Raw genomic sequence first — 21,954 nt, 5'->3', positions numbered from 1 at the left:
CAGGTTGGCCAGAGAGGTGGTGGATGAACCATCCCTGGAGACATCCCAGGCCAGGCTGGACGGGGCTCTGAGCAACCTGAGCTGGTGAAGATGTCCCTGCTCATGGCAGGGGTGGCACTGGGGGAGCTGGGGAGGGCACTGCCAACACAAACTTCCGCCGTTCCCGTGTGCCCCATCCAATCCCCTCTATCAATCTGTTACTCCCGGTGCTTCGGGCCGCGCTCCCCCCGCGCCGGCCCCACAGTGACGCCACAGCCCGGCCCGCCCCTGTGTGCTGGGCGTGGCGCGGCTGCGCGGCGCGGCCGGCGGGGCGGGATGGCCGGAGCGGCCGGTGGCCGTTGAGGGGCCGCGGAAGATGGCGGAGCTGCGGGAAGGGGAGCGGTACGGGGTGTCCTGCGAGGGCGGCGACCGCGGCGTCACCGTGATGCACGTCAAGCTGACCGAGACCGCCCTGCGGGTGCTGGAGAGCTACGAGAAGTGCAAGGTGAGGGGCGGGGGGCGCGGCGGGGCTCCGCACCGGGCGAGGGGGATCGCCGTGGTTTCCGTGTGTGCAGCCCCGGGCGGGTCTTCTTGGCAGGCTCGGGCCCCCCCTTCCCGTCTCCCGTGGGGTCCCTCCCGCAGCGCCCGCGGGGGTGTAGGTGCCGGGACACCCCCGGGTCCCCACTCGTGCTCCGTGGGCAGCACCGCGGGGACGGGTCCGAGGAGCCCGGTGGGACTTGGAGGTTGTTGCACGTTCTCCCCGCCGCTGTGACACTTCGCAGACTTCCAGCGTGCCTGCTGGCTGAAATTAATGGGTTTGTCATTATCCGGTGTTTACACGGGCTGTCCCGGCGCGGGGAGCGGCCCCGCGGGTGGGCAGGGCCGGCGTGTCCGTGGGGATGCAGAAGGGCTCGCAGCCAGCGAGCACCCGTCCTAAAAGTGACTCAGGTATTTGATATTTGCAGCCGCAGCCGCGGGATCCCTGCAGCTAATTTAAAGTCTTTAATGCAGGACAGACGGGTTCTGTCTTCCCGACGAAGGGTGAGGGATGGAGGGATGAGGGGTATGAGGGATGGAGGGATGAGGGGTATGAGGGATGAAGGATGAGGGGTATGAGGGATGAAGGATGAGGGGTATGAGGGATGAAGGATGAGGGGTATGAAAGATGAAGGATGAGGGATGTGAAGGATGAGGGTATGAGGGATGAGGGATGGAGGATGAAGGATGAGGGCTATGAGGGATGAGGGAGGTGACGGATGGAGGGATGAAGGATGAGGGATAAGGGATGAAGGATGCCGCTGACCCACCTGCACCACAACCAGTGCTTGGCCAGAGAAGAAATTTTTTCTTTGCATGGGATACCAAACAACAGTCATTTATCAAATTCAAGCTTCTCCACAACATGTACTACTGTTCTGCAACAGCTGATTTTTCACCCGTGTGATCATCAGGAAAACTTTGTGGATACGTCTAAACCACATTATTTGCAAGTTTGGGGATTTGGGTTCATGGCTGTGACTATCATTAACTTGGCATCACTTGTGGGATTGATTTTAACTCCCCTCTTGAAGAAGTCATATTCCCCCAAGGTTTTAACCTACTTTGTGGGCTTGGCCATTGTTACTCTCTTTTCTAATGCAATTTTCCAGCTCATTCCAGAGGCATTTGGGTTTGACCCCAAAGTAGATAACTATACTGAGAAAGCAGTTGCTGTGTTTGGTGGATTCTGTATTCTGTTCTTTGTGGAAAGAGTTCTTAAAGTGACGTTGAAGGATGAGGGACGAAGTATGACAGATGAAGGATGAGGGATGCTGTCCCGCAGCCCATGGGATGCAAGTGGGACACGCTGTTCTAATCACAGCGCTTCCCTTGTGATGGGAGCCGAGCACCAGGCAGCTCAAGCTCCTCGTTTAGGGTATTTTGTGCGGTAATCGGGGGCGGAGATCCCCAGAGGTTGTGCACGCCTTGTGGAAGTGCGATATGTGGTGTTGCGGTTTGAAATCGGATGCTTCTGTGTGTTCAGATACATGGCAAGTTGGAAATTGTGCTGATTGTAATAAAACTGCTTTCTTTACTGTAGGTAAATACATCTTGGGAGAAGTTTAATTATTTCTAATTGATGAAACAACTTGGGTAAATAATTTACCTATTTTTTTTCTAAATCAGTATCAATTTCTGAGTTAATGCGATTTTGCATGAAAAATGAGTAATACATGCTTAATCATCAGGATATCGCAAACTGAATAAAGAGTTATTTGTGGTCATTATGATCAAAAAAATAATTGAAATTCTTTTCCATATTTCACTGTTTCTTCGTCTTCCTAGCAGTAAATGAGTCTCTAACGCTTCCTGCAGGTCTGCTTTCCGTAATCTGCTCCTTCTTGAGTCTGAATGTGCCATTTGAGCAGTGGCAAGTGGAAGAATAATGGAACATAAAAACTTCTAGCTCTGTTATTCTAGCCTCTGGAATTTCTCGGTTTAAAAAGAGTAATATTTTAAACTATTAAACCAAATCACACGTTTCTGACTCTTGTACTGGCAGAAAAACCGTGGCGCTTCAGGAAGTCATTCTCAGAGTTATCTTACTGCAGATGCTTTTCGGTTTGTTTTATTAATATTTGACAAGAATACCGCCATCAGGGGATGCTGTCTCCATTCAAAACAGGTCAGGTTTCATTCTGCGAGCTCACACGTCTGTCTGGTGCCGGGGGAGGACAGGATTGATGGTCTGCAGCTGGTGGAACCTTCCTTCTCTATAGCTTAACGCACATCTATGTTGCTGACCTATTTCGGTTCTGACTGTGCAACTGAAAAACTTACAATGAAGGCTTAAAATCAGCATTGCTTAGAACTGGGGAATGTAGTAAAGGGGATGCAAGGAAGGTGACCTGCAGCTCTGCTGTTGCCTCCGTTCTGTGCTAGAGATCTTATCTGTGTAGCACAGGTAATATCTCAGAAAGTGTAGAGGTGAGAAATCAGGATAACCCTCTGACTTACTTATCCCGTCACCTGTGGAACCTGGCAGCTTGTAATCTGGCTCTGTGTTGTTGGTTGCTTACATACAAATTTAAACAGTCTGCATAAAGAATGAAGCACTCACAACCTCTGCTGAGGATTTTCTTAGCTGGCGTGACAGTTAAAGAAAACTTGAAAGACTCTTAAATTTTTACTTTAAAATCATCTAACTTCAACTCCACCTTCAGAAACATGGAGCGGAGGTTGTGTCTGTGCAGCAGCCTGGTGCTGGTGAGTACAAACCCTGGTTCTCTTTGCCTCGCATGCTCCATCACCATGTCCTGGCTTAGCCTGGGTTCAGGTGACGGAAGATATTCTTGCCTAGATTTCCTTTGGCAGTATTGAGCAGCATGCTTTAAAATCCTTGGGCATCATCTGTGGCAGTATTAATTAATTTAAAGCATGGATTTTTTTTTTAATTGAGTTCTGTTTAGTGGATAGTAATACTTTGCCTTCAGTTAAGTGTTGTCTGTTGCCCTCTGAGGCAAGCGATTCAGCTGCTCTGCAGAGCGAGCAGCAAGACGTGCAAGATGATTCTCCGGTGCATCTGTGTCCTGTGGACAGACAATGTCTGGGGTCCAGCTCCAAAATCAGAGCTGAGCATTCCCTGCCCGCGGGACCACGCTCAGCTGCTCTGGCATCTTGCTGCTGCCAGATGTGGTACATCGCCTCCCGCATCCCTCGTGTTGCTCCCTGGGACTTGGGTGAACCCATTTATTGAGTTGTGGAGTTCTTTTCACAGAATCACAGAATGTCAGGGATTGGAAGGGACCTCGAAAGCTCATCCAGTCCAATCCCCTCGCTGGAGCAGGAACACCCAGATGAGGTTACACAGGAAGGTGTCCAGGCGGGTTTGAATGTCTGCAGAGAAGGAGACTCCACAACCTCCTTGGGCAGCCTGTTCCAGGCTCTGTCACCCTCACTGAGAAGAAGTTTCTTCTCATATTTAAGTTTGCACCCATTGCCCCTTGTCCTATCTATCATTGGTTGTCACTGAGAAGAGCCTGGCTCCATCCTCGTGACACTCACCCTTTCCATATTGATAACCATGAATAAGGGCACCCCTCAGTCTCCTCTTCTCCAAGCTCAAGAGCCCCAGCTCCCTCAGCCTTTCCTCATATGGGAGATGCTCCACTCCCTTCATCATCTTTGTGGCCCTGCGCTGGACTCTCTCCAGCAGTTCCCTCTCCTTCTGGAACTGAGGGGCCCAGAACTGGGCAAAATATGCCAGATGTGGTCTCACCAGGGCAGAGTAGAGGGGCAGGAGAACGTCTCTGACCTACTGACCGCCCCCTTCTAATCCACCCCAGGTACCATTGGCCTTCCTGGCCACAAGGGCCCAGTGCTGGCTCATGGTCATCCTGCTGTCCCCCAGGACCCCCAGGTCCCTTTCCCTACACTGCACTCCAACAGGTCGTTCTCCAACCTATACTGGAACCTGGAGTTGTTCATGCCTGGATGTAAGGCTCTACACTTGCCCTTGTTTCTTTTTTCCACGCTGGTTTGGTGCTGGATGGAGGAGCACAGGAGGCGAGGCGATGGGAGGGCATGGAGCATGTGGCCAGGGTCAGTGGTGGGAGCAGAACTTCTCTTTTCCAGTGGCAGCTGATTAGATTAGCTCATGTTATAGCGCTGAACTCCACCCTCCGTGCAGAAATTTAGCCGAGCAACAAAAAAACTAACTCACCTTTTGCTGGCTTAGCTGTAAAGTTGGGTACTTATGATCCTCAGGAGCAGTATATAGAGAACAGGTTAAAGAGAAGTGCAGTTGTTTTACCTTGGTGAACACGGGGCCTCTCATCTGGCTTAGCTGCAACCTATAATTTCACTCTGGCTGGTGTGGCCATACCTAATCTGCTGACTGCTGTCAAGAGATCAGGGAATGCTGCATAGAGCGGTGTCTGCAGAGCCACGGGGACAGCGCTATCTTCCACTGACACAGCTTTTTGCAGGATTAATGTCCATCTACAGTCGTGTTTCAGCTGTGCTTCTCCAGGTAAAAGCAGCTAGAGGTGTGTATTTTTTTCTGCATGCTGTTAGAGCAAAGTTTTTGGCCTGTAAAATCTGAACTTTTCAAACTAAAGGATAGTTGTGACTCCTAGGAATCTGTCTTGCGTTTAAGTTTTTATTCTTCAAACAGTTTTTGGGGTTTTGCAGCTGCAGAACTGCTGAGTCAGTGAGCATATGAGAGGCAATGTTTGCGTGATGTTCCCCCAATCTGACCAATTGAAATGGAGTCATAGGGCTCTGCCATATTTCATTTACCAGGGTTGAAATTCCCCATGGCTCATATCTGCCCCAAACAGCTAGGATTTTGTCTGGTGCTTAGAAAACTAGTTTTTACTGCAAGGGTTTGCCTTTCAGGGAGCTCCGACTTCGTTCTGGGAATGAGGATGTGCTTCTGCTCACAGATGGGACAGAGGTTTTGCTTTTTTGTGTTTGAAGTCAGCTCAAAGGTGGACACCTTGTTAGTTAGTCTTTTCAGAACTGTAGCTGGCATGTGTCCACAGCTGTGCTGGATTTAGGTTAAGGTACATCAGGATGGGCTCTGGGACCTGCAGTGGGGCGATGCGACCCCAGAGGAGCAACTGGGGAGAGATCAAGGTGGGACTTGGCTGGAGGGGGAACTAAAGTTCATGACACAAGAAGACTGGGAAAATAATAAGCCCTAGGGAAAGAGAAAAGCAGACTGGTGTTAACTGAGGGTGTTGGAGAAGACCGGGAGCAAGAATTTTTAGGAACTCTGAGTGGGGAGCCGGGGGATGAAGTTGGCTGGTTATAGAATCACAGATTCTTAGAAACATGGAATAGTCTGAGTTGTCAGGGAACTTCAGATCTCCCCCAGTGCCACCCCTGCCATGAGCAGGGACATCTTCACAAGCTCAGGTTGCTCAGTGCCCCGTCCCGCCTGGCCTGGGATGTCTCCAGGGATGGTTCATCCACCACCTCTCTGGCCAACCTGGGACAGGCTCTCACCACCCTCAGGGCCAACAATTTCTTCCTCATGTCCAGCCTGAATCTCCCTCCTTTAGTTTAAAACCATCACCCCTTGTCCTGTCACAACAGGCCCTGCTCAAAAGTCTGTCCCCATCTTTCTCCTGGGCCCCTTTTAAGCACTGAAAGGCCGCACTAAGGTCTCCCCAGAGCTTCTGTTCTCCAGCTGAACACCCCAACTCTCTCAGCCTGTCCTCCCAGCAGAGCTGTTCCAGCCTCGGATCATTCCTGTGGCTCCTCTGGCCCCTCTCCAGCAGGTCCATGGGTGTCCTGTGCTGAGGACCCAGAGCTGGACCAGCACTGCAGGGGGGTCTCACCAGAGCGGAACAGAGGGGCAGGATCCCCCCAAACCTGCTGCCCACGGGGCTGGGGATGCAGCCCAGGGCACCATTGGCTTCTGGGCTGCGAGCGCACATGGCGGCTCATGGCCAATCTCTCAGCCCAGTGCCCCCAAGTCCTTCTCCTGGAGGCTGCTCTCCATCCTTGCATCCCAGCCTGGATTGATATGGGGGGTTGTCCCCACCAGGGGCAGGACCTTGCACTTGGCCTTGTTGAACCTCATGGTGTTTGCATGAATCTACTTGTTGAGCTTGTCCAGATCCCTCTGGATGGATCCTGTCCCTCAGGTGTGTCACCTGCACCACTCAGCTCGGTGTCATCCACAAACTTGCTGAGGGTGCCCTGGGTCCCACTGTTGATGTCATTGATGAAGATGTTAAACAGCACTGGTCCCCATATGGACCCCTGAGGGGCACCACTTGTCACCGGTGCCCATCCAGACATTGTGCCATTGACTACTACCCTCTGGGTATGACCATCCAGCCAATTCCTCATCCAGTGAACAGACCACCCATCAAATCCCTCTCTCACCAATTCAGAGAGAGGGATGTTGTGGGGAACCGTACCAGAGGCTTTACAGAAGTCCAGACAGACAACATCCGTAGCCCTTCCTTTGTCCACTGATGCAGTTTCTCCACTGTAGAAGGCTGGTGTTCACTTCTGTGCAAGCAAATGGACATGCCTGTGCAGCATCTCTATTTGTCTCCAAGTTGCCAGTCTAAATGTATTGATGGAGCATCAATAAGTTGTGTCTATTTTAGTTTGATTTCTTGAAATCTAAGATTGCATGTATCTGAACGTGTGATGTAACCGATAATGCAGAGTTAATCAATTCGAGCAATATGAATAGTCATTATAAGTGCATTTTCATCAGCGACTAGTTGATTGCAAGCTCTTTGGAACCTGTTTTCTTATGGCAGCAAGGCCTGGGTGGCTTCCCTCTGCGTTGCTTTTGTGTTGTCGCTAACTTTTGAGTCCGTTTTCAAAGAAATCTGTTAGTGGGGAAAAAAAAAATATCCTAATCCCTACGGTTTCTTTGGGGTAGCTGTGTGTTAGCTGTAGTTCTTCCAGGGGTATGGATGCGTTGCCTTCCCACACAATCCTCGTCCAGCACCCAAGGCTGTGCTCTGCATAAGTCAGAGGTCTGGTATGAAGTGACTAAGGCGCGTGTCCTGTTTCAGATGTCAGTACGTTGTGGCTGATGAGACACGGGACAGCAGGAATAGCTTAGGGCAGTGAAATGCTCTCCTAGCAAACGTGATGGCTCAGTCATGGTGCCTTGTGTGTACCCTGACTGGTGATCACTGGAGATACTGCTCAGCTGAATGTCCGCAGTGACTTTGTGAGATGGCTTGGACTGATTTCAGGTTTCATGGGCCCTGAAAGGGGAAAAGCTTGTTCCATTTCTTTCCCTTGCAGAAAATTACCCGTTCGGCTATTTTTTTGAATGTCTTCTTCTAGGTTAGCAAGTTAAATCACAGAATCCCAGAATGTCAGGGACTGGAAGAGACCTCAAAAGATCATCTAGTCCAATCCCCCTACCGGAACAGGAACACCCAGATGAGGAGGTTATGGAAGAGACCCACAAGTGCTGGAGGGAGCTGTGGGCTGTTGAGCAGCTTATGACCATGCAGCAAGAATACAACTTTCATTTTCCAATACAGCTAGGTAGATCTATTGGTCAGTTTCCCTCAGAAAGGCTGTCCTGCCTCCTGACCTAGCACCTCCACCACTTTCCCTCTCCCCAGGCTCCTCCTGTCTGGCCCCAGGGCTGCAGCATCAGTGCTGTGGCTCCAGGAGGTGGGACGAGCTGATGAGATGCACCAGGTTGGCCCGTTACCCCCTTTGCATCTGCTCACTGCTTTGTCTTAACTCCGTCCTGGTGCTGGCAGTCTGGTTTTGGCACTGGTTGGTCGCGTGTTCCCATTTTCAGCATCCCTGGTGTGCACTGCGACTGCTGCGAGCTGCTCATGGGGACAGTGGAGGGAACTGGGAGCCACCGGTGACTATGTCAAGTGCCAACAAGACTCACTGAAAATCAAAACGTGGATTTTTCACATCTGACACCCAAAACTACCAGGTAATACAGATCATAATTGTCTCTTTCTGTTACTGCTTGTAAAATGGTAGTAACGCCCGCTTATGGCGAACAGGAGGATAAATGCACCGGTGTTTGTGAAGTACTCTTGGTGTGATGATGAGTGCTGTCTCCAGGGTTTGTCTAGTAACCAGGCTGTGGAGCTGTGTGTTTTGGGTTTTCCTGGTTACTGGGTACTGTCTGGATTGTGTGAAGACATTGCATATTTAAAAAGCAAAAGCCCCAACAAAGCAGTGTAACTCCAAAACTAATCAGAGTATCTCCATATCCACGTATTGAAATGGCTCTGCCATCCCACAACAGGGTTATTTGACTGTATTCTGCGTTTGAGGTCAGAGCTGGTGATCTGAACTTCATTAAGCTTAGCCTGACTGGCTGCTTTGGTCCCTCGGTCCTTGCAGCTGTTGGGATGCGGCCGATGTGCTTGCTGGGGTGTGCACCTAAGGAGGAATCCTCTGCAGCAGCAATATGCTGTCTGCAGTAATTTATTGGACTTTATCAGTGCAGGTAGTCTTTCCTTACAAGTGCTTTTTCTTCTTGCAAGGAGACCTCTAATTCCTCAGCGTGAGTTGTGCTGATACAAGGCCATACCCTGAGGGACATAGTTTGGTGACAGAGTTGGGTTGACGGTTGGACTTGATGATGTTGAGATTCTCTTCCAATCTAAAGGATTCTGTGATTCGTTATTGACAACTTTTTTGGGCTCGGTGGGCAGCTGTAGGCCCTGAGACAGGGAAGAAAGCCTGATGGAAAGAGGAGAAGGTTATTGGGGAAATGGTTATGCTGGCATTGCTAAGGAACACTGGTATCTTGTCCTAGCCTCCTGCTACGTAATACATAGCTCTGTAAAAATCATCAAAGCATATGGAAAGTGTTACTATACGTCACAGTCTCTAATGTGCTGATACGAAGGCATCTTCTGCTCGCTCTGAGTCAGCGTGCCTGGAACATAGTAGATAATTAGCTTCATATACCAGGGTGGTGCCTCATAAATATCTGAGTTATTTGCAGCGTGCCATGTGTGTGCAGATCTTGAGTCTTGCAAGCAGACACAGTCCCTGCCCAAAGACTATTAAGCAAAACAGTGAACCAGGAGAAGACAAGCCAGCTAGTTCTTGAGGTTTTGTGCCCCGGATTAGAGCTTTAAGACCTGAATGTCACAGCTCCTCTAGCTAATTTTTTTTTTTAACCACTCCCGTGGAGAATTTATTCCTTATCTTAAGTAAAAGCTTCAGATACAAATAAAGAGTAATTACTTCAGTGCAGTGTACCTGAAGCTGTTTGTATCTTGGTTTCCAGCTGCCCTGATCCGTGATTATTCCTACTCTTTCGTGAGGCGATGTGCATGTTTCTCCAGCTGTTTCAGGCACTGACAGTTTTTTCCAGGATCGCTTCCTTGGATTAAGTAGGCAGGGCTCTGGAGTTTATACCCCGGTGTGGGATTGTGGGGTTTTTAAGTTTGTGCTGTTCCAGAAGTTTTGGGCTGAACTGGCCAAACTAGTGAGGGTGCATTGGGAGGAGGAATCAGCTGACGTGTTAGGTGGGAGGCGATGCTGGTTGGATTGACACAGGAGGAATGATGTGCAGAAGTGGGTCTGGCTTAGTTGTGGCTTTTCAGGAAGGCAGCGAGTCTGTCTGTGATTTCCCAGGTCTCAGTCCTGGGGCCACTTGCACTTAACATATTCAGCAATGGCCTGGAGAAGATATTGAGATCTCAAAGCTTGGAAGTGATACTTGTGTTTTTCAGGTGGTCCCTGGAGGTGTTTAAAAAGCATTTAGATGAGGTTCTTAGGGACATGGTTTAGTACTAGAGTTAGGTTATGGTTGGACTCGATGATCCTGAGGGTCTCTTCCAATTGAAATGATTCTATGATTCTGTGAAAGTGATGCTGAGGAGCTCTGGAAAGACCTTGCTCATCTGAATTGGTGTCAAAAAAGATGCAATATTGTTTTCACCACAGGTAAAGTAAACTGTAGGGGAAACCTAAGCTCTGCATGACATGAAACTTGGAACAGGCAGTTGTAGCTACAAGATGAGACATCCTGGAGTTGCAGTTTCCAGTCCTGAGAAAGCGTTAGTTCCATGACCATCTGGGAGGAGGGTGTTGAGGGTGATGGAGAAGGGTCCCTTTGGTGGTGTGTAAAGCTCTCGGGCACCTATGTTCCAAGTCCTCTGTGGACTCCTGGTTTGTGAGGGGTTGAGGGAGGAGAGCTGTGCTGTCCAGCTCCAGCAGCGGCCTTGCAAGGGGAGATGATGGGGGCTGGGACTTCCACTGCAGAGTGAGGGATGCGGGCCGGCGGCTCAGGGAATCATGGGTTATGTGACAGCAGAGCTGATACTGCCCGTGTCTTGCAATACTTGACTGAGAGGGCACTTTATGAAACCAGCAGGTAGAAGCAAAGCAGGTGAGTCTGTTCACCTGGTGGACTTGTGCACCTTGCTGACATAGGATACTTCATTCTATAGAATGTCCTGAGCTGGAAGGACCCACAGGATCACCGAGTCCAACTCCTGTCCCTGCACAGGACAACCCCACAGTTCACACCGTGTGTCTGAGGATGTTGTCCAATCTCTTCTTGAACACTGTCAGGCTTGGGGCCGTGACACCTCCCTGGGGAGCCTGTTCCAGTGTCAGCACCTCTGGGTGAAGAACCTTTTCCTCATGTCCAACTGACCCTCCCTTGGCACATCTTCCTGACATTCCCTGGGTTCTGTCACTGTCACCAGAGAGAAGAGCTCAGCCCTGCCCCTCCTGCTCCCCTGCTGAGGAAGCTGCAGCCCCATGAGCTCTGCCCTCAGTCTCCTCTTCTCCAGGCTGAACAAACCAGGGACTTCAGCCGCTCCTCATACGGCTTCCCCTCCAAACCCTTCACCAACTTCGTACCCTCCTCTGGACACTCTCCAGTAGCCCTGGGACAGGCAAGGTAAGCGGGTTCAGACAAGGACTGGACTAATCCGTGGACAAAAAGTGTGTGAATAGATGCAGAACAGGGCTAATGAGGGATGCAACCACTAACACCCCTAACGAGAGTGAGTGGTGGGGAAATATGAGGGGAATGGGCGTTGGTGGGACTCCTGGGCTCCCACAGCGAGCTGCTTCTCCAAAACTTCACGCACTTGGCTACGAGAAGAAAACGCAGGAAAACTGTGTGATCCTGAGGGAGCAGAGGGACGGGGTTTGGGGAAGCTGTAGGTCCATATGGGGGCTGTTCAAACTGTCAGGTTGTTGGACACTGTGGGGACGGGTTTGGTGGCAGGGCCAAGGTCCCCGCTTCAGCAGCCTGGTGCTGCAGACCACCTGTCAGCAAGTACGTGAAACCTTTCTGCTTGATGCCCTGCTAAATTTGTGTATTTTTTTTAACATCATTTCCTTGTGCTGCAGTACAGGAGGTGACTGGTGAAGCCAGGATGGTTTCTCCGGATCAAAAATCAGCTTGTGGCAAATTCTCTGGGCCACTGTAAGAAGGTGGTGGCTGCTGCGTGGTCCTGCACAACCATGGCATCACCTGTCTGGTTTGGTGTTTTGTGAAGTGCCTTCGTACATTAATTTCTGTGTGCAACACCAAACTTTATTCTGGAAAACCTCCGACAAAGGCTTGGGTTTATAACTGTGCGCTGGACTTTGCATTTTTTAAATGAGTTTACTTACATGTGGACAAGCAGGCAGGTATGTTAAGAATGTCAAACTCAGCTGACTTGTACAACTTTCTGGTTTTGAGTCGGAGGGTTTGTGGAGTAGACAAATTGTCAGCAAGCCATTTCGGGCCTTAAGGTTGTATGTGTTTTTGGCTGCTCTGTAACTTCAGACAGCATGTAGGCCTGCAGTTGTGGAAAACCAAGGATAGTTTTAAAAAAGTCCATAAACACTTGCTTTTCCTGGAATAAAGTCTGTATTGATTAGGATTTCATCCTTTGGTGCAACTTGTTGAGCATGTTTGCAGTGAGTTGGGAAATGCTCTGCAATGCCCTGTGGACACAGCCTGGCAAATCGGGCTTGTCAGCACAGCTGCCCTATGTTTTTGTGTCCAGCAGCGTAATTTCAGGATTCAGTAAAGCTGAGCAAAGTCAGCACTGCTGCTAAAACGGGATATTCTTATCAGCGGGCTCCTGCTGGCAGTGGTGGTGTTGCTGTTTGGGCTGTGCCGAGGAGCAGATCAGACCAGAAGCCAGCTTGCAACAGAGAAAATTAATTTCCCACGAGCAACCTCCTTGATTTTTAAATTTTTTTCCCTTTATATTTGCAAGTCTTCATGGACTGTGGTGTCAGCACAGAAGCAGAGCAGGACTCTTCTGTCCTCTCAGGTCAGGAACAGGCTGCATTTGGTGCCATGGAGTTATAGAGACAGGGTGCAGGTGACTTTTGTTATTTTTGGCCATATTGCGTTATTTCCCTTGGCAGATAGTTGGCTGAAGAAGCAAAGATTGTTTGGGGGGAGCTTGGAGGATTTTGGATCCAGATCGATGGTACTGAATCTCTTTTCGTCTTTGAGACACGTGCTAGCTGATGTTAATTAGCTTAATTTAAGAGCGAAAGAGCAGAAAAAGGGTGGTGCTCCTGCCTTCGTGGTGGTGGCCGAGCTGTCTACATTGCACGGAAGGTGCTGTTCTGGGAGGTTTGGTTTCCGGCATCACAATTTCAATCTATAAACCACCAGGACAGCAGGGCAGGGTTCGGGAGAGGGAGAGCAGGCTGTTTTGGGCTCCCACATTCCATGGTACTTTGAGGAGAGGTTGTTTCTCCTTTCTGTGCCAGCAAGTACCTTTTGTACAGCCTTCAGCACCATCTGTGACTCCCTGCGGTGCCCGAGTGTCCTTGCTGAGATGGACAAAGCTCCAGCTCTCGGGCTTCTCGGGACCGAGAAGGGAAAACCCTGAGGCTGCGAGAGCCTCGAAATAGCTTTTGCTGGGGTAAGGAGGTTTGTCATTTTGCTTACGTTCTACTTGTTTTCTTTCATAGGATCGTGTTTCTTCTCAACCTTCAATTCAGTTTCAAGGATCCCAAGGGGTGAGTATTTTGTCCTCTTATTATATTGGGAAATAAATGCAGTGTAGATTAACCGCTTTCACTTATTTTAAATAAAATGCATCCTACAAACATTCTTAAGACCTGCTTAATACCAGGTATGTTTCATTGTATATTTACTTGAAAATTGTAGCTGAAACTGGAAGAGAATCATACTGTAGGTATGCTTCTTTTAATCTTACTTTTGTCACCTTTTAGCCAAAATTTGAAAGCAATAGGAGTGACTCGTAAGGCGTCAACTGAGTAGTGCAGATTTAACGTTTTACAGTGGACTTTAAGTGGTTGGTTTCAGGGTGTGAAGCATAACTGCAGATTTGAGGGGTGGGGTTTTTTATACCACAGACTACTGATGCTTCTTGAACCTGTTCTGAAACTCTTATAAAATATTTCAAGCCTGTTGAAGGAAAATAGGAAGAATTGTGGCCTCCTAAAAGCTATAGATTGTGTTAAACAATCAATCAGTGGTACAAACTGGAGAACTAAAGCTGAAGGTAAAATTAAATGCAGACTGTGATCTCTAACAGGAATGATTTAAGATTTTAGGTTTAATATTTAAACTTTAAGGGATGGCCAAAGACTCATTTTTAAAGACTGAAGTAGGGATTGTGCCTTTTATGCTGCCAGCCTTAATTCAGATCCATTAACTGGTCCAGTTTTCCATATAACTGTGCAGTGCTGTGTAGAGAGAGCCAGGAAGGGATGAGGGAAGGATGGGTAAGGTTTTCATGCCAGTATGAGGACATATTCCTGCCCAAAGGTGTGAGATTTCAGTCCTGATCCAGCATGAACAGTATTCAGATGCTAGTAGAATTGTATCTATAACAAAGCTGCTTGTGCAAATCAAAGTCCTTTAATGCTGCACTTGTAAGAAAATCCTTTCTTGTTACAGCTGATTTGCAATTTAAACTAAACTGGCAAAATAATTTCCTTGCTGGAATTAATAACCACCTGAGTTAAGACAATCAGCCAAAACCGCTGTACCAGGGGAGAGTGGCTGGGAGCACAGATCAAGATCGTGCTGCCATCAGGAGGGAAGTTGGATTTGCTAATTGGGCTGGGAAATAATCCAGTAAAGCAGATCTCCTGGCACAGGTGTGCAAGTGCTGCGAGGGATGGCGCAGGAGCTGGCTTCAAAATGAGCTCTCGGAGTACAAATAATTAACCTGGCTGTTGGTGTGAAAAAATTACTAGCACGCTTCATCAATGCTGCACCCTCTCTTGCTCTGCAAAAGTTCACATGCTGCTTTAAAGCAGTAGTATGTGAGGTCTGAGATGTTACCAGGCTTGGTGAGAGTTTATTTCTCAGCTGTAAAAAAAGGAACAACCTGTAGTTGTTATCAAAAGCTGTCAAAATCTGAGAGTCACAAGACTTCTGAAGAGCCAAATGTTAATTTACAATGGTGTCACCTTTGTTTCTAATAGCAAGTTCATCCAGGTATGTGCTTTTTCATTATGAAACTCAACAGTAAGGTTTGCTGCCATGCTCAGTGAGATGGAATTTCTGCAGGCACTTTGCTGCTTGCTGCAGAAGCATTGATCTCTTATATTACTTTTCAGATCTGTCTGTAACTAAGGAAATGCAAACTATGGAGTTTATTGCAGGAGACTCCTAGATCCTAAGTCTCTGCAATGGGAACAGAAATTTAAGGCCATCAAGGCAGATGGTATATTAGAACAGGATATTTACTACCATACATACAACAGGAGGGAAATGGTTGCCTCCTTGTTTCTGTATGTTGTGCAGCCACGTTCCGAGTATTTCCAGCATACACAAATTGTGTGGCAGAGGACTGGCCTGGCCCTTTGCAAGGCTCCCATCCCATCCCATCCCATCCCATCCCATCCCATCCCATCCCATTCCTCCTCCAAACTGTTTTCCAGTTGGACATCCCGGAGTGCAGAGCTCTCAGGGTGTGTTTCCCAGTGCCGAGGGGTTGCAGGTTACCTACGACAGCCAGACATTTCCTTAAATATTGCTGAAAACAAGCAGTGATTTTATTTGTCTGCTGAGAGTGCTTCCTCTGCAATTCAGGCAACTGACTCCCAGTGGAGGATAAAATACTACTGCTAAAAATAAAAGGCTTTTTTGTTTTAATATTCCATCTCTACACGCATTCTAGTCCCAGTTCTCTATAGATGATGGGAAAGGCTGGAGTGGAGAAATAAAAGGGACTTTCTGACTTGGGGTGGTCAGAGTTGCATTAGATGTGGGAATTGGGAAGAGGAACTTTACACTAGAAGAGGTGAGAGAGGAGCTTTTATTTCATGTATATGTTTAACAAGAAGCTAAGATTGACGTCAAAGGGATTCTGCTGTCACTTTGCCAAAAAAAATAAAGGCAAGCTTTTTTTTTTCTGTTGTATAGAAAGGGATCCAAGAAGCGTTGAAAGTATATCGAGGGTCTCAGAAGATGCAGTAGCAAATGTAGTGATGCAGTAAGGTGATTTGCATTCTATATGATAATAAATCATCTGTGCGTGCTGCATAGTTAACCTCTAGATGCTCTTCAGCTCAAGAACCACTGGAACAGTCTGCACAAAACACAGCTACGAACTCTGTGATTTGTGAATTAATAAAATACTTGTGATTGTTAAACAAACTTTTGCACCAGAGCACACGTCAGCCCCTGGAAGGGAGAACTTTTCCTCCCCAAACATCTTAGTCCCAAACAGCTTGCACGATTATGTATGTTGGTGGCTGAGATAGCTGGATGACACTGAGAGAATGCGAGAAATGGATCATTATGGTGACACAGATTAATTTTTAAGAAATACTTTGTGATTAAACATTTTGAAGTACACCTACAGCCTGGAGAATGTGGCAGCTCTGCTGCGCTAGATGAAATAGCACCAAGGAATGTGAATATTGGCAATTGACTGGTAACACAGCAGGGATATGTTTGGAGAAAAAAAAAAAAAGTCTGTTTTTCTGGATGAGTTTGGGGGAGCAAATACGAAGCTTCTAGAATAAAGGCCAGAGAGGAAAAAAAAAAGAATGAGAGAAAGTCTTCTCCCTTAAGGTTATCTGTTTGTCTACATAGTCAGCAATACCTATGTATTTCAGGTTGGTTTTGTGTAGTAAAATATTTAATTTTTTGTGCAAGGCAGCTGTATGTAATCACATTATTTCTGTAGAAAGGCATCTTAATTTCCTTTCTGAAAGGACATTGGCCACTTATGTTCTGTGATGTAGCTGTAATGAAGGAGGAGAAGGTTAAATACTTGGAGAAAATAGCATTTTAAAAGAAGACTGCTAGCGTTAAAATGAAAACAAAACAAATCAGCGCTGAGATTTTTCTCATGTTTAAGATCAGTTTTTTGAAGTTTCAAATCGGTCGAGGAGGTTTCTGGGCCACTTTTATCTCCTTGGAGGCACAGGCTGTATGTCTGCGTTAACACAGGTGAAGGAGCAAAGTTTTAAGCTTGGCAGCAAGCTTACCTGGGCAGAAGTCACTGTAGCCGAGATCTAAATGATGCTATGGCAAAAAATTGTCCCTCTTGGGATTTGTAGAAGTGGAAGTTACACGAAACAGGGTAGAATGTCCCTGCTGAGTAGGGCAGTGCCCTTCCCTACGAGCAGGTTTGCCTCTTGGCAGATAAAGCATTTCTCTAAAGAAGCTGTGAGTAAACTTCAGCTCAGAAAATGGGTTAATTGGAAATGTCTCCTGAAAAAATAGTAGGAGCCTGACTATGGGGGCCCTTCTAAGTGTTAATTTTTAAATCCATTAGTCCCGCTGTAGAGGCATGAACTGGGCGCTGGTGTGGATGCCCACATGGGGGAGGACACAGATACCAGCTCCGGCTTGTCAGCTACCAAATCTTATCCTCGAAAACCAGGCTTTTGGGGGAAAACCACGGGTGAGATGGTAAGGATGGAACGATTCTGAGAAGAGACAAAGGGGAGAGAGGACTTGAACACGTCTGCTGAGCAGAGGCAGCTAAAAATACCGTGCTCGTGTCAACCTGATGAGATGATGCTGCACAAGAGGAGGGGGTGGGTTTGTGTGTTCAGAATGGGAAAAGATTAAGTGACTCGGGCTTGGAGAGCAAAACAGGTCTGGCCTGAGCTGAGGGTGCTATAACAGCACGAATTATCAGCGGGAATGAGGGAAAAGAGGAGGAGGGAAGTGATGAGAAGCTATGAGCCAGAGGAAATGACAGAATGTGAGGGATTGGAAGGGACCTCGAAAGCTCATCCAGTCCAATCCCCCCGCCGGAGCAGGAACACCCAGATGAGGTTACACAGGAAGGTGTCCAGGTGGGTTTGAATGTCTGCAGAGAAGGAGACTCCACAACCTCCATGGGCAGCCTGTTCCAGGCTCTGGCACCCTCACCGGGAAGAAGTTTCTTCTCATATTTGAGTGGAACCTCCTGTGTTCCAGTTTGCACCCATTGCCCCTTGTCCTGTCATTGGTTGTCACCCAGAAGAGCCTGGCTCCATCCTCGTGACACTCACCCTTTCCATATTGATAACCATGAATGAGGTCACCCCTCAGTCTCCTCTTCTCCAAGCTCAAGAGCCCCAGCTCCCTCAGCCTTTCCTCACACGGGAGATGCTCCACTCCCTTCAGCATCTTCGTGGCTCTGTGCTGGACTCTCTCCAGCAGTTCCCTGTCCTTCTGGAACTGAGGGGCCCAGAACTAGATACAATATTCCAGATGTGATCTCCCCAGGGCAGAGTAGAGGGGCAGGAGAACCTCTCTGACCTACTGACCACTCCCTTCTAATCCACCCCAGGTACCACTGGTCTTCCTGGCCACAGGGGCCCAGTGCTGGCTTATGCTCATCCTGCTGGATGGAGTGAGTCTGCGTATAGGCTTCAGGAGAAAATTGTGAAAACTGCTGTTATGTTGGAGCCAACAAGGATGGTGTGTCAGATCTGGAAATCAGTTACCAAGGGGAAGGGATTGCAGTCAAGGATTGGAGTTGTTCTAGCAGATATTCCCTATTACTAAATCCATTAGATGGTAAGAAATCGCAAGCTGGTTTGAGGGTGTGGAATTTAAAGTGATGTGTTAAAGCAGGCTGAGGAGAGTCTTGACTTTTCTCCTGTCACTTAAATATGGAAGCTTATTTTCATTTGAGAAGACTTGAGAAGACACTGAAGTGACCTCTACATCCTTTTGTTTCCAAACAGCTTGCAGTAATAAAATTTTACAATTTTATCCTAAAGTCTCAAATTTCAAAAGCAGAAAAATATTAAAACTTCCTCTCCACAGAAGGTCTGTTCTTCCACTTTTGTTTTCTGTACCCTGTGCTAAGACCTTTTTCATTTTTTAAATTCAAGAGGAACCTGTACTAACTCAGTCCTTCCTCTTGGGATGTCCTTTAGCACATCCAAGCCAGCACCTTCCTAAGTTTCAGTGTCTATAGATAAACAGGTTTGATGTCCTTACTGTCCCGTATGCTGCTCTACAACACTTCTTTTTGCCCTGTGGAGCTAAACCTAACTGCAAAAAGCAGTTGTTGTTTTGTGTTTTAGCTGGCGATGCTCTAGGAAAGGAGAATTCTTCTGCAAATGCCATTGCTGTGTGTTTGCTGCAGTGACATTGCTCATGAAGGTGCCCTAGAAGAAAACTCTTTTCTATTCTCTTTGCTCTGCTCCCCTCTCCCCTCTCCTCTCTTCCGTCTCCCCTCCCTTCGCCTTCTCCCTTTCTTTTCTCTCTTTTGCCCATTCTGCCCCTTTCTACCCCATCTTCCCCTTTCTTCCCTTCTTCCTTTTTTTTTCTTTTTCCCTCTTGTTTTTTTCTGCAAAAGCTCTCCACATCCACATGGGACTGGCACAGTTGAGTGCCCTGGCTGACCCAGAGAAAGGGAGCGTGCTTGTTCAAACCTGGTGGGGGATACCGTTGAGTGTTTATCAGTCATGGGCTTAGCTAGAAGGTAGCAGCTGGGCCTGGTATTAAGACCTGGGCCTGGTGTTTGCTGCTGAGTGGCAGAGCAGCCATGGGAAGAGCAGCGAGGGCTGCATGTGTTGGTGGGGTTTATGGGACAGCTTAGCACAGGTGATGGTCTGGATGCCTCACCTTCTGGTGGTGGAGAGAGTATTTCGTGTGGTGGGCTTCTCTAATTATTGGGAAAGAAGTATGTGCAAGGATAAATGTGTTTGGGCGTGTGAGAAGAAAAATGGTGCCCTACCTTCCATACCTTGGAGGAACAACCCCCGGCACCAGCACAGGTTGGGGTTGAGCTGCTGGGAAGCAGCTCTGCAGAGAAGGACCTGGTTGTTCTGGGGACAACAGGGTGACCATGAACCAACAGTGTGCCCTGTGGCCAAGAGGCCAATGGGACCTGGGGTCTGTGAGGAAGAGTGTGGGCAGCAGGTCAGGGAGGTTGTTCCTCCCCCTCTGCTCTGCCCCGGTGAGGCCCCATCTGCGGAACTGGGTGCAGTTCTGGGCTCCCCAGTTCAAGAAGGACAAGGAATCACTGGAGAGAGTCCAAGGAGGGACACAGAGGTGCTGAGGGGTCTGGAGCATCTTTGTGATGAGGAGAGACTGAGAGAGCTGGGGCTGTTGAGCTGGGGAAGAGAAGCTGAGAGGGATCTGATCAATGGGATCAATATCTCAGGGTGGGTGTCAGAGGATGGACCAGACTCTGTTCAGTGGTGCCCAGCGCCAGGGTGAGGGGCAGCGGGCACAGACTGAAACACAGGAGGGTCCGTCTGAACGTGAGGAGAAACTTCTTTGCTGGGAGGTGCCAGAGCCTGGACCAGGCTGCCCAGAGCGGGTGTGGAGTCTCCTTCTCTGGAGACATTGAAACCCGCCTGGACCGACCTGTGTGATCTGCTCTGGTGACCCTGTGTTAGCAGGGCTGGGCTGGGGGATCTACAGAGGTCCTGCAGCCCAAACAGCCTGGGATGCTGGGATTCCCTTGATGATATGTATTCTGGGAAGTACACAGGCTGCAGGTGTGCCAGCTCAGACCAGTTAATTAACACATTTGGAGTTGGGCAATGTTAGGGGAAAGGTGCACGATCATCATATTAGGATGGTGCCTCAACCAGGGGGAGAGGTTGTTGTGAACTGTGTTCATATACACCTGCTTTCACAGTGGCCTCTTCCCTTGTCTGGACACAACTGGGGTGACTTTTTGAGTAAGGTGTGTGCATGTCCCGCTTCTCAGGGCTTTCCTGTCTTGGTTGGCTGCTGGTGAGGACAGAGTGCATCTAATGAGGGATTGTGGCAAGGACTAAACTGCTTCTGGAAGGAGAGTGTGGATCAGTTATAAGTAATAGTGGGTGTTTACTGTTTGGAAATCTCCCTGTTTGCTGTAACCGAATAGAGCAAGTTCCTTTTCAGTGTATTGCATGACATGGACCAGACAGATGTTCTTTATATGTGGAAGGTTGAATACAAATCAAAATCAGCTTCCCTGAAACAAAGGTCCTGACAACGGGCTTGCTGTGCTGCTTCGTGATGCAAATGAAAGTTTGTTTTCTATTATGGATTAATGTGGTTGCAATGTGTACTCTGTTAATAAGGGCTTCTTGGCCACCTTCTGCGTGTATCGCTCAAATAGGGAAAAGAAACTTTTTGCCACTATGCTTATCTCAAGTAATGAAGTATGTTAATTCTGATTAAGCCAAAAATCCTTGAACTGCCTATCGAACTCTTCAGAACCGTATAATAAAAATTTTCAAAACTGGAATTGTTTATTCAAAACAAAATGCTTATTTGCAGACGTTGCTGAGTCTATAAACTACTTCAAAGTGTTGTGTTGTCTGGCGGGATACAGAAAGGAATGACAAATATGTCAACAGCAGTAAAGCTTCATCTTAAGGGTTTAAGGTGACAGTTGTTTTTGCAAACCTGGTTGTTGTCAGCAAGTTTATCTGGTTCACGTATTGCTTTCTCTAAGTTGCTTTAAATGTGTTAATATCCTAGGAATGCTTTCTAGACTGCATATAACTTAAAATGTATCTTTTCCCTCAGAGCTTGTCCCAAGTTTATTAAATTGGGTTATCTGAATTATGACAAACTTCAAAAAATGTGCTCGTTCAAGGGACAAAGCTTTGGGCTGTGCAGATATTCTGAATGGGTCCAAAAAAAAGTTCACAAAAATGAAAGGTTTGTGTCTGCATTACAGATTAAATAATAAAACTTTGGAATTGTGGATGAAAGAGTTAATTTTTCATTCTCAGGTTAGTTGCACTGCCAGTTCTGAAATCTTCTAGCAGATAAATATTCCCACGCAGTTCTTGCATCCTCTTCATCCAATTTAGTGAATGCCTGAGGAATGGGCATTTAATTCTTGCAAAGTTTGTGAAAAACGTATCAGAAAAATTTGAGAATTAAATTAGTTTCTAGACCCTGTAATTACTCATTAGAAGAGACCTGTCTCAGTGGTTGCAGTAGCTGGTTCCCTCATCACTTTTGATATCTTTCTTACAGAGTTTGTGTTTGAGAGGGAGAAGCTTTGAAACATTCAGCGTTCCCATTTGAGTTTGCACCTCGTAAATCTGTCGGTGATAAGTTTCACAGGCATCTGCCTGTACCAAGGCAGACTT

At 47.8% G+C, this 21,954-nt stretch overlaps 1 protein-coding gene across 1 annotated transcript in view; it reads left to right on the top strand.

Moving 5' to 3' along the window:
• The first annotated feature begins 355 nt into the window (after positions 1-355).
• Positions 356-21,954, top strand: part of ELL2 (elongation factor for RNA polymerase II 2) — a 41,928-nt gene continuing 20,329 nt past the window's right edge. The window contains exons 1-2 of the mRNA XM_065656670.1: positions 356-484; positions 13,384-13,431. Coding sequence (XP_065512742.1) covers positions 356-484; positions 13,384-13,431 — 177 coding nt within the window. The remainder of the gene's footprint in view (positions 485-13,383; positions 13,432-21,954) is intronic.

This window comes from Caloenas nicobarica, chromosome Z (genome assembly GCF_036013445.1).
Source record: "Caloenas nicobarica isolate bCalNic1 chromosome Z, bCalNic1.hap1, whole genome shotgun sequence".
Classification (NCBI taxonomy): Eukaryota; Metazoa; Chordata; class Aves; order Columbiformes; family Columbidae; genus Caloenas; species Caloenas nicobarica.
This window is presented reverse-complemented; position numbering and strand designations above follow the sequence as displayed.